Source organism: Zonotrichia albicollis, chromosome 12, assembly GCF_047830755.1.
Source record: "Zonotrichia albicollis isolate bZonAlb1 chromosome 12, bZonAlb1.hap1, whole genome shotgun sequence".
Taxonomy (NCBI): Eukaryota; Metazoa; Chordata; class Aves; order Passeriformes; family Passerellidae; genus Zonotrichia; species Zonotrichia albicollis.
In genome coordinates this window covers 4,043,423-4,056,359 of record NC_133830.1, presented here as the reverse complement: position 1 = coordinate 4,056,359, position 12,937 = coordinate 4,043,423, and the positions used below count along the sequence as shown (strand labels likewise).

Genomic DNA, 12,937 nt, shown 5'->3' with positions numbered 1-12,937 from the left:
TTGCACAGAAAATTTCTACAACCTTTTCTGATGAAAAATAACCTGTGTGATATTTCCCCTCTCCTTTAAAATGTTTATCCTGCTCCGAATCTGCAAAGTGTGATATCATCAAGGAAGGTCAAGCTTCACAGGAGCTAATGACTCTGCTGTGTGCTCCTTCCACTTTGAAAAGACGAACAATAGTCCCTCAAGTGCTGCTGCCAGTGGCACAGCAGCAATTCACCATGGAGGGTGAGAAATCTGAAATTAAAATAAACTGCTTAAAACCTGCAGATAGAGAGGGGGGATGCAGGAGAGAGAATAAAACGGGACAATCTCTGAACCCAATCAACAAAGCACTCATTGTTCCAGTTTAAGGCAAGGAACACAGCAATAAATATTGAGCCAAGGAAGTTAACCTGTATCCACAGCCTTTGAATAAACACCAAAGCTGAAAGTAAAATCCATGCCAGGCCTTTGGCTCTTGCCAACTCGTGCTTTACTCCTTCTTGCTTGGCTTTGTTTTTTACTTTTGGGGATTTTCTTTGCCTTCTCTCCTGTTATTCATACCTTCCTGTAGGAACTCCTTATCACACAGCAAAAGGACAAACAGACGGAACTGCCAGCGCACAAATAAACTCAGTTGGGCTCTGTAAATCTACCTGGCTGCAGGTAACTGGGGAGGAAAGGGCTGGGAAATCCAGGGGTTCACAGCCCCTGCGAAGCCAGGGAAGTCCCCAGCTCCTTCCCACACCCCTTCTCCCCACGGTGACCTGATGCAATCCTGCAGACCTCTGTAACCACCAAATCCAGCCCAGTGTTTACCCGGCAGGGTAGCACAGGCAAAATGAGGCATCTCTGCAAGACACAGGCACCTTCATCTCTCTTACAGAAGTTTGAGCATTCAGCTCTTGATCTGAGCACAAATAAACGTCCTGGTTAGTTCTCATTTTTCCTCAAGTGGTTTATCCACTCCTGTGCCAACACCTCAGCCAGTAATACAGGTTTTCACAGCAAGTATTAATTCTGGCTTCACTTTTAAATCACATTTTCTTCATTTGAGCATATTATATTCCACAGAACCAGGCGTGAGCATCATGCAAAAGGCATTCTGGTCCACGGTTGTGAATACAGCTGTGTAGGCAGAGGAATATTTGTTTTCCAAGTAATTTGTGCACATTCACAAAATTACAGCTGTCTGCAGTTCTCCCGAAATATCTGTCCTGATGTTTACAAGCCATAAAATATAATCTGCCTTTTCTACAGTTCCAACCAGTAAAATTGGTAATTTATATATTTATATGTACATCATTATTTTTCTTACAGATTGGCTACTCCCCATTACATACTGCCTATGGTTTTTTTCCCCAATGAAACATGGGAAATGTTTCACAAGAATTTCTGATTTTTGCCTTTTTCACGACAAGACCCCAATTCCTTTCAGTTCTATTCCTACCTGTCTGAATGCACAAAACACCAGTCCCTAGGACAGCAAAGTCCTTGGGATAAAATTTTCCAAGCAAATGTGGAAATGTGCACTGCACCTGCTCAACTAACACTGCTCAAAGTCCAGCAAGTAACTCTTTCACCCAGAGTTTTGATCAGCAACAAAATGCACAAAACCAAAAAATAATCATCAGAGAATTACAGAATGGTTTGGGTTACAAGGAACCTTATGCCCCATCCAGTTCCAAGCCCCCTGCCATGGGCAGAGACACCTCTCACTGGACCAGCTTGCTCCAACCTGGCCTTGAACACTTCCAGGGACTCCTGCTACTAGAGTGACTTTGGTGTAAAACTGATTTGAAAGAAAAATCAGAGGAAGGGAAGCTATATCCATCTCACTGGGATCCCTCAGCTCCAGCATACTCCCTGGATGGCTGTCACTCAAACCCAGGTCAAATCTGGCCTGAGATGTTCAACTCAGGGCTAAACCCACCCAAGGGGTCCACATGGATGCACTGATGTGTCATAAAAGGCCCAGCATTGAGATAAACCACAGGTTAATAACTTAAATCTGCAACCGCTTAAAAAATGTCAGACAATGACAGAACTGGCAAGGAAGCACAGCTTTGGTAATTTGTACTGCTTTTAACACCCTCAATCCGTGTGCTGTGCTGCATTACACACTCCATGCACGCTGGCACATGGCATGAGCTACCGAGCTGCAGCATGGATCTCATGGTACAACAGGATGGAAAACACTTTCTGAAGGGCCAATGGTCCCAAGCTACAGCACCAGTGACCTCGGTGGCATCGGTGACCTCATCAGCTCCAGTACCAGTATCTGTCTCCTGGCTCCCCCCTCCAGCACCCATCACTGACTGAACTCCTCCCATCATCCTCCTACCCCGCTCCAAAGCCATTTCAAAACTTTTTCAGCTAGACATGCTAAACCCAGGATGTAGATTTTCCAATTAGTCTCTGTTTAAACATCTGTTGGTAGACTGCATTTAACATTAGTTATTTGAGAAAAGTGCAATTTGATTAGGCTGTCTGAAACGGAGCCAAAGTCTGCAAAATAATAGCTCAATTAAATTTTGTTTTGCTTTCATTTGTCTTATACTTTCCTGAGTGTGATACAGTTGCATATAATCAAGTAAACTAATTCCTTTCAAAATGAGATATTTCAGTGCTTTTTCCATCTCCTCTTAAAGTTTATTTAATAATCTATTCCATCTTCTCCATGCTTCATCGAACTTCAGCCTGACACAAAGTACATTTCTTTCTTGTGCCTTCAGTCTACTTTAATTTTCCAGGCTTTCAGTGACTTGAGATTATGTGCCATTAATGTTACACCTTAAATAGATTAGTAATTTATAAAAGGAAGATTACACATATCAGGCAAATAAAAACATTTCAGCAACACAACAGGCTTTTCTTTGCACACACCACAAAATATTTTGCCAACCTGATGACACAGCTGTAAAACTGTCAAGCTCCAAAGCCACATCCAAGCAGCATTTCCAATTGTTTCCCTGGGTTTAGTTTCTTCTTATTCTGTTATGTTGCACTTGTTGCCCTGAAACTTCAATATTAGCTCTAGAGATTTAAACACATGAGGCAAACAGCTGCTCTCCTCCACTCCAGCAGGCCAGATCAAAATGCCTTCTCTTTTTCTCTCCTGCCTTTTTTTTTCTTTCTCTTTTCTTTTTAAACAAATTGCTGTAAACCAAGTATTTCTGGCAAAGTTGATGGTTTCAGGGCATAATTCTGCTCTGTGCTCATCACTGCAGACTCCTCCAGTGCAAACTCCTCTCAGTCAGTGTGTGAGGAACACCAGCACTTCCCCATCCTGACTAAAGAAACTTTACCTTGAGGATTAAAAAATATAAATAAAAAAAGACACAGCAACTTAGCTGCTATGTAGATGAGCCTATGATTTAAATTAAAACACTAAACATTTAAACATTAACTTTTCACACTTCTGTTAAAAAAAAAAAGCAGCAGCATGTACTCTTTGAGAGAATTGTTTTATCTGAGATTTTTGATACACAGTACTTTTCCTTTAGTGTTTTTTAAACATATTTGTTGCAAAGTGTGAACACAAAGGGACAAGCTGAAATAGGTATCTGGCAGGCTCTTCCCAGTGCGTGCTGCTGAAAGCCACAAGTACTACTGCAGTTGTGACAAACCTGTTATTTTGCTGTAGCAATTCAAGCGACTCCTCCAGCACTCCCTGCCCTGCCACTGGCAGCTCTTTACAATATTCCTGCAACAAAATAACCTTAAAAACCAAGAGGCATCTAAAGTCCGTGGAAGTTCAAAATGGGATATGTCCTATTTAAAATGTAGAGAGCTACTAAATATGACAACCATTTGATGTATGAAAATTATTCACAACCAAAAACAGACAGTCTGGAAATAGCTGGGATGACTTCATTTAGACAGAATTACCCAAATCTGTTTCTAATATACACAGTACACATAATAAATTTTTACAATATGACAAGGAAAACAAACTTAATAAAAGTTCCTGATCTTTTGTTACACAAGCAAGCTATAGCCATGCTATGTTTATAATATTTTGCCCATGATATCACAGCTCAGTAACAAAAGCTAAGCGCTGCACAAAACAGTTTCTAGGTATGACTTCACCTCACCGTGCCAGCACTGCACCCATCAGCCTGGCAGAACTACCTTCCCCAGCCACAGCCCGTGCTTGCTGGGCTGATTTTGACTAAGAGTTTCCTTTTCTCCTTCTCCCAGGCTCCCTCTGCCTCGGGAAGCTGTGGATCTCTGTGACGGGAGTTTGTTTTTTTCCAGCTACACCAGGACTCATCTGAACGGTAAGAGATTTTTAGCCTGTTTCCTTCACTCCTGGTTATTTGACAAGTGCTTGAAAACCCTGTTATAAACAATCTCTGTAGGAAAACAGATGATGTCTTACGATCACAGAAGGTAATTTTTTCAAGAACCCAACTTTTTGAGCATTTCCCAGATGCACCGCGTCAATCTTCCCGCGTTTGACTATCTCAGCTGGTTTTCCAGCCCGGGCATCGCGCCAGGCGGGCCGGACTGCCCCTCATTGTCACTTCTGTTCCATGGCACTTGCACCCACTGCTGTTATTCCAGGCTTCAGGAAATTTTCTAACCACTGGACAGGCTCCAGCACTGCGCACTAATAAGTTGCAGATTGCAGCACTCTAAGTGTGTGTGTGTGTGTGTGTGTGTGTGTGCATGCGTGTGTCAGATCGGGGCCACACTTTGTAGGAGGGGGGAAAAAAACAGTAGTTCAAAAATGCTGCCTACTCAAATTGACAGAAAAGTGACCCCTGCACTTCATCAGAAATTCCTGCAGACTGACAAAATAAAGGAGTTTGCTTTTATCACACACAGTAAGACTCATATGGAAAAATGGAAACACTACATCACTCGACCTTAGGTTGCCCCCTTTTCAACCGCAGATGAATATTATGTATAAAAATTGTAAATCAATTTGAGATGTATTAAAGGAGATTCTCTTTTTCTGTATTAAAGGTAATACCTTTTAATCTCAAGATTTATTTTGTAATGTCAAGTAAATGAGAAAGACTTAATTTCCGTAACTGAATTTTGTTACTCTTAAGTCTCTTCAGCATCTCTGCATGGTGTTCACAGAATTTCCTACCCTTTGCTTTGCATCAGGAAATAATGAGCAAGCGGCACTTACCCAACACTGAGTCACAAATATTTGCCTACATTAACAGAGCATTAAAAGCCATTTTAAACAACTTAAGGAAATTGTGCTAGCCTTTGAACTGTGATTCACTATTAGGAGAAATTAGGAAACTTTTCCTCTTCTCAAGGCAAAAATCAGCTGCCGTAACCTCCTTGTAATATCATTAGGTCCTAGAGCAGATTTTCCTCTTACAGATCCTCACACACAATAGATTTCTTTGCTTAATGAAACTACTTCTGAAATTTTCCTACACTCGGTGTCGGGTACTTTGAAATTTCAATCCTTTCACATCCTTGAACTCTCATCAACATTTTTTTCCAGACTGTGTCAATAAAATTGATTACTTGCAGTTCTGAACTCTGTTCTGCACATGGAAATAAAACAATTTGTTTTAAAGTATTTTCTGAAGAAAGCAGAACTTGGCAATCATATCTCCAAGATCAAAAATAAAAAAGAAGAAAGAGGGACAATCCAACCAAGCGAGCCTTGCCCACGAGAAGCAAAACAAAAAGAAACCTCTCCAGCAAACAAAAGAGAAGCGAGGTCCTGATTTCATGATTTTATCACGGCAGCAAGGCAGGCTCAATCCCTGGCATCCCCACATCACCAGGCTCTCTGCAGTCCTCCTGACTGATACATCTCCCTGTCGGATGTGAACGATCTTTTCGGATCATTAATATGTTCATTAATTTGTTATCAATCGCGGCTCGCTGTACTTGCGCCGTGCAGTCGCACACGGACAGACCCCCGGCTCCCCGGCTGTTGAGATGCCTCATACCTACAACCGATCTGTTGCTTTTACAAGTTTAATCTCGGTATTAAGGAGCTGATTGTGGAACCATGTCGCTATAACATCTTCAACCCAGCTGTACATCATATAAACCGCTATAGGAGGGGGCAGTCTCCCATCATTCCTGGCAGCAGCACATACCTTTAACTCCCTAATCTGTAATACTACAAAATACCGCTCTCATTTCTTCCCAAGCACAAGTGGACTACCAGCAAGGGTCCAACAGTGTTATTCCTAATTACCTTTTTTTCACTCTTGATCCTGTGGCGCTCATAATTAGTTACCTGGGGCTGCAATCCAATTTGAAGTGATGACAAGAAAGTGATCCATGAAAAAGTAATAAGTTAAATCCAATTTCAGCCTTCCTCTAATTAAATGCACATGGAACTAATGACTCAAACCCTACCATTTCAGTGATAATGGTAATTAGCGAGGTGGGAGTCACTCTCTTTTTTCAACACTGTAGGTGTAAACCACAAGGTAAAATGGCAGGAGCACTCTTAATTACATGTGTCATTTTGTCAGCAATTTACACATTTCTGACCAGTCAGGAAGGTTTCATTTGTTTTCCCCTTCCCCGAGGTGGGTGAGGCACGTTCAGGCTCTGGCACTGCCCGCCCCACATTCCCACTCCCAACCTGGGCAGAAATCACAGTTTTTACAAACCCGTTCTGTAAATGCTTAATGTCAAAGCAGAAAACCTGCAAGAAAATTATACTCAGGGTGCTCGAACAGGATACAGGGCTAAAAATGAGGGATCCTGGCTTCTACTTTGCCCCTCAGGACTGACTTCTTTCCAGCACTCAAATGCCAAACTCCCAAATATCCCAGCAGAGCTGCACACCTCAACACCACTGAGGGCCTGCAGCTCTCCAATCTTGGGAGAGTCACTTAATATCTCTCTGTCAGGGTTTACATGGCTATAAAATGGGAATAATCATGTTTGCTGACAGTACCTCACACTGCCAGCTCTCCAAATATACTGGTATTTTCCTAGAAGCTTCATTTTTTTGAATCATGATATTACAGGATAATCACAGGCTTCTTTTAAGAATAAACACATTTGTCACCTTTCTGCTCAGTCTAAAGAACTGAATAGTAAATGCTTTAAAAAATATTAAAAGGCAGCAAAAAAAGCCCATAGGTGTCACGAAAAAAAAAAACCCTTAGTATCATAATTTTCAAGCTGATCATGTAATTTTGAGGATTTGACTCAGATTTTGTTCTGTTTGTGGGGTGGATGATGTCTGCATTTCACAGACACATTCCAAGAACTGACTAACATTTATAATTGAGCTTAGGAGTGAAAAGTGAATAAGAACTAAGTGGTTCTTTGGTAGAAACCAGCAAAACTCAACTTTGCTTAATTTCCAAAGTCAGAAACAGATAATGAAAGATTCAAGGGAAATTTTCATAGGCAAACTTCAAACCCTGCAGAAGCAAAATCTTGACCCAAGCTGAGTTGGTGCCAAAATTCCCACTGGCTGGACTGAGGCAAGATTCTGATCAATTTCTGTATTGAAGAGTGAAACAGAGAGATACTCATACAAACAAAATAAAAATTTACTTCTTCTGCCAAATCATCTGCTGAGACAATTTTTCTACCAGTTGTTAAATTTACCACTATGTAAAAAAGGTTCCCTGGGTGTAAAACCTGAGACAACATAACTGAGACTTGTGTGCTCCAAGTGAAACGGAGCATACCCTGCCCTTCACCTCTCGGTGTTTATTACGTTGTCAAACCAAAGATTTCTAATTTCATTAAAAAAAACAATACTAACTGCCCCCAACATCAAGCTACAGTGATTTTTTTTTCCTCTTGCCCTCTTCTATTTCTCAAGATACTGGAAAGATATATTAAGATAATACAGCATGCAAATTAAATTCTACAAAAGCCCAGCCAAAAGGCTGCTTTAAAAAGCAGCGGTATGCAAAGGCGAGGACAGCTCTGTCCTCTCAGCCTCCCCCAGTCTCACCCTGAGAATTCAAACCAAACCCAAATTCTTTTCTTGGCTGTGACTTAAAGAGAAGATTTATTTTTTTGTTTTGCCAAGCAAAAACAAAAGTTTCCATCCCAGTAATTTCATTATTTTTTCTCTCCAAACACAGGCAGGTTAATGATCAGACAAGAAATCTCATTTAATCACATAAAAAAAAGTCAAGTGATGGGTTTGAATTGCGAGATACTGATTTGGACATCCTAAATTTGTTTTCAGTCCAGTATCCAACTTCCAGCTCAATGCAACACACAACATTTACGTCTTTAAAAAAAATTGTATTTTTAGTATTGCCAAAACACACATGCACTTTTACTTTCTTGGGAGAAAAATGTGTCTCTTGATTTGTTTCCAATCTGTGTGCTCTTGCCAGCAACTAAAATGCTTGAAGAACCAAAATGAATAATCGGTAAGAGCATCGGCAATTAAAGCTGCAAATTTTAATCAATACATCTATTAATACAGATATATTTATCTTGGCCAGGAAAAATGTGCACATTTTCAAAATCCTAAGCATACCTGGTCTGTTAAATTATTTGTTTCACATATTCAAGGAAATCCACTGTCTATGGCAAATATATTATCAAACAGCCTTTAGTCTTTTTTTCACTTCCAGTAATTTTTGTGGAACTGGTATTTTTTATGTTCTTTCCCCAACTGCTGGTTATTAAATCCATTTCTTAACTTTCAATTTTCTTTTGTTTGTGTCATCAGGCTGCGAAACCGGAGGTCACTGCCAAATCTAAACCACGGCAGTGTGCGATAGGCTCAAAATGTGAGTCATCCTGTATTTGGAGATTTGGGGTTTTTCAGCTATCAGCAGAGCACATCTCCAGTCCTGCGTCCAAGTTCTTACACACTGAGTATCTCACGATCTGTTAAAAGCAGATCTTCAGGTAGAGCTGCCAAGATCAAGAGACCCCAAACAGCATTGCAGGAGCCCACTGTCACTTAAACACTACTGAAGACACCATGTCCCAGTGTGGCCACAGGATGCTGGGATATATTTAAGTACCTTGGCTATTTAATCAGGGAATAAAGAAGGAATAGAGGAAATTATCCACAAGGTGAGAACAGATTAGCTACACAGTATACACCAGATTAATCTGCGTCTGTTTGTGGTGGTGGGGTTTAGAGGGTGCATTTCCAGCCCCAGCAGTGGCCCCTGCTCCTGGGGCAGGCAGGGCCATGGAGCATCTCGGGGAGAAGCAGCAGCCCAGGCAGACAGCATCCCTCCCTGCTCCATGCAAAGCTCCCCAGCACTCGTGCTGGGCGCTGCTCACCAGTGCCCTCGCCAAGCACAGCAGGGATGAGCGACGCCTATGGTGTTCTTGTTATACATGAAGCCTGTTTGTCACAAAAAAACAAGGTGACTGCTAACTGCTGTGGCTATTAAATGAGACATCTATTTTTGTAAATGAAGCCCAAAGATACCTTGTTCATTATTTAAACAAACTTATGAAAAACGGGCACGTTTCCCCCCACCCTTGATATTTATTCTATGTACTGTCAGCAATAGGTGTCACCTCATCAGCATGGCCCCATCTGACTTGAGGGGCTGTGGGTGCTTGTGTGGGTGCAATTTTACTGAAAAATTCTACCCCCAGCAGCACCATCTCCTTTCAGCAACAGATTTTCATTACAGGGATGCACTTGGGGGTGTTACATCCAAGAGGACTTCCAGTATGTTTCAGACTGCAAAAGCACTAGGAGTGAGAAGGGGAAAAAAAAAAAAAAGACTGGGCAGTCATTTGAATCAGTGAGTGACAGGCTGGGCCAGCTCTCTGTATACATTAATAAATTAGAATTTTAATTGTGTCTCTGACTGCAGGAGCTGCTCCAGTACTTTAATACGTACCAACAATTGGCTATGTTATGGAATCCACGATGTGGCCTTCACTGTTGACCTCTGCAACACAATTCCCAGTCTGACTACGGAAACTGTTTGGTTTGATCCTTTCAACTTATTTGAATCCTGACAAATAAGCTCACAGCTGAAAGGTCAACACAGTCATATTTCATCCTCTGGAGCTATTCTTAAGACATCTGCACAACAAAGCACTTCTTTTAGTACCTGACACTGGACCTAGCCAGCACAATCTCTCATTAAAAATGTCCCCAGTGGAAGAGTCTATTAAAAGGCATATGGATCAGCTATGGATTTACCAAATAAAATATTTTTGAAAGCATTAATGTAACGCTTTGGATTATGGCTCTTGATGCTGCCAATAAAACGTATATTTGCCCAATGACAAAATGCTTCATACTTTCCAAAAGAATAATAGCCCGGCTGTAAAGCATGAGGTGTTGTCCAGCAGCCGGAGCACAGGGGTGGGAGCCAGGAACTCATGAATCTTAATCCTACCTCTAAACCCAATTCCCTCTGTGATCCTAAGTGAGTTGCTTAACCCGCATCCCTCAGTTTCCCAGTCCAGAACTGGGATAATGCTACTTACTTATCAGACTTTCCTTCTGGGGATGTTTTGGAGATTAGTATTTGCAAAATGCTTTGAAGATGAAATCACTACACCAAAGCTCGGCGTTGTCCACGCTGGGCCAAGGGCTGCAGTTAACAGCTATTCCTCTCTCAGGCAAAACTCCCCTTCAACTGCCCATCAGCTTTATTTGGGGAAGAACCACAGAATCAGGCCCTCTCACTTTACTGTCAAGGCCTCTAGCGATGTTGGCTTTACCTTCCATATTCTACTACATATTTAAAGAGCCTAGCATCCGTATTTTTGCAGGAAAATAATCTGAAGCACATATAAAAGGCAAGAGAAGCAGCAATGCTGTCAGGGAGCTCATGGTGATAGTATATCAAACTAAAAAAAAAAAAAAGTAGAAAGAGCAAAACAGACATGAGTTTGACAACGTGCTATGACAACAAGAGGGAAAAAAAATCCGGAAAGAATTTGGGGCTACAGAGGCTGAAGCATCAGATACAGAAGAGCGAGATAAGATAAATGTCCCAGCTAAAGGGCTTTGTGCAACTGCAGCTGAACTGCTGCATTCAGGACCTTATTATCAAAAATCCACTGACATGCTGCAATTGCAATTGCAGTAATAAAAGCAATAACCAGCTGCAAACCAGCAAAGTGGTCAAGGGTCTGGAAGTGCTAGTTTAAGAAATACATAAAGAACTAGATACATATAATTTGCCAAAACTGGCAAGTACATGTTAGTATCTCAGATGTTTGAGGAGTGCGAACACGAGGCAAGGCAAGGGACTGACTCAGTATTTATACAAGCAGTATTACTTGGAGCAAGAGGATGGAATTAAAGTGGAAAGTTCCTGAGCGTGTGCTTTGTTATGGAAAGCTATCTGAAGGAAAATAATAGCAGTCCCACCATCACTTGGGATTTCTAGCACTAGAATAGCAAGAAAAAAAAAATAAAGAGAAAAAAAAGGAACTGTGATACATGACCTAATAGGTCTTTCTTGTCTTTAACTCCCCGTGATTTATCCCACAAGACTAGCAGAATGTACTCCAAAGCCCCATATGTGTGCATACATCTTCTGTTTGGGAATGCTGTATTGGTTTTAGCTCTCTGAATTCATAACAGCACAAAGCCCTCTAATATTTAGATTTTATTTCTGAAGATGTCCATAAATCAGCAGACAATAAAAGGGGGAAAAACACACCGATGATACGATATCCTAGCATTTCCCAATATCCTTGACACAGCAAATCAACGGTTTGAGTGAACACAGACTACAAATGGAACAGCAATCAAACAGAAATGTTAATGCAAATCTCCTATGCACACTGACACAGTAACAAAAGCTATTCCATTTTGTCATGATCCAACCCTACCAGACGCTAATAAAAGTACACGCTCACGATTTGTAAATACGCCGTAGGTGGGACTTTCAAGAGCACCCAGCATCAATCCTGCTGCCACTTACACCAGCCACAGCCACTCTGGACACAGGGAGGAAGCCCCTGAAGGTTCCATCCCAGGGTCTGCATGGAAGACGCATTTATTCAGCTTTTACAAGCCCCAGACCCTCACAGAGGCTCACAGGCTCCCCTTACCTGAAGGGCTGGCTGTTTGTCATTCCTCTTCGGAGACTTTAATCCACTAACTTGCTGCTGCTGCTGCTGCTGCTGCTGTTGCTGCTGCTGCTGCTGTTGCAGGAGAAGCTGTCGTGCCACCTGGAGAGCCTGTAGGGAGAAAGAGGTTGGAGAATTGAGTTCAGAGTCAAGAGGGCACGGGGAGCTACACAAGCAGCATAAGGGCAAAGCAATCCCTGGTCATGGAGTACCACTCCACTCCTGATGCACCTCCAGAGAGGAAAGCAGTGGCTTCCACAACAGCAACACCTAGCATACAATGGGATGATATCCCACCACTGATTTCCCATTTTGACTAAGGAGAAAAACAGCAGCAGCTGATGTTTGCCTCCTGGGTGGAAGCCTCAAGTAACTGCAGGAATCCTGGCGGTGAGCTCCATGGAGTGGTTGTTGTGCCCCTGAAGCAGCTCGCAGCCCTCCTCACTAATGGGCAATCTCCTCTGCTTTCAGATGCCTCCTCTCCAGCAGATCAGGCTGGTTTTACAGAAGAGGGCAGTCATATATCACTGTCTGCTCCCCTGAGCACCAGGGAACATCAGGGAAGCTTCTGGAAGGCCACAGTGGGAGAAAGAGGAGAGGCAGCAGCAGGCAGAGCCATGCTGCAAGGAGCTGGAGAGAATGCAAAGAAAAGCTGGGACAGCATTTCACCTCACCAGGACTTGGACTTTGATGATCCCTGTAGGTCCCTTCCACTCAGGATATTCTATGATCCGATGAAAATCACTGTCAGCCCATGATGGACCAGCTGTGGGGACTCACTGGGAGGGGGCACAGCAGTAAAGGGACAGTGTGACACTGGAGGGGCAAGGGACATGACCCTGAAAGCATGAGCAAGCAGGATGTGGGGAAATTATTGCAAAATGTCATCCAAAGCAGAGAAGAGTCCCTCAACACTGGAGCTGCTCTGCAAGGCCTGATTTCTCCATCAGGTGGG

At 42.3% G+C, this 12,937-nt stretch overlaps 1 protein-coding gene across 20 annotated transcripts in view; it reads right to left on the bottom strand.

Annotated features, from left to right (window-relative positions):
- FOXP1 (forkhead box P1) overlaps positions 1–12,937 on the bottom strand; it is a 376,283-nt gene that overhangs the window by 99,427 nt on the left and 263,919 nt on the right. For all 20 annotated transcript variants that reach the window (XM_074550350.1, XM_074550351.1, XM_074550347.1 and 17 more), the window contains one exon: positions 11,965–12,093. In XM_074550350.1, coding sequence (XP_074406451.1) covers positions 11,965–12,093 — 129 coding nt within the window. The remainder of the gene's footprint in view (positions 1–11,964; positions 12,094–12,937) is intronic.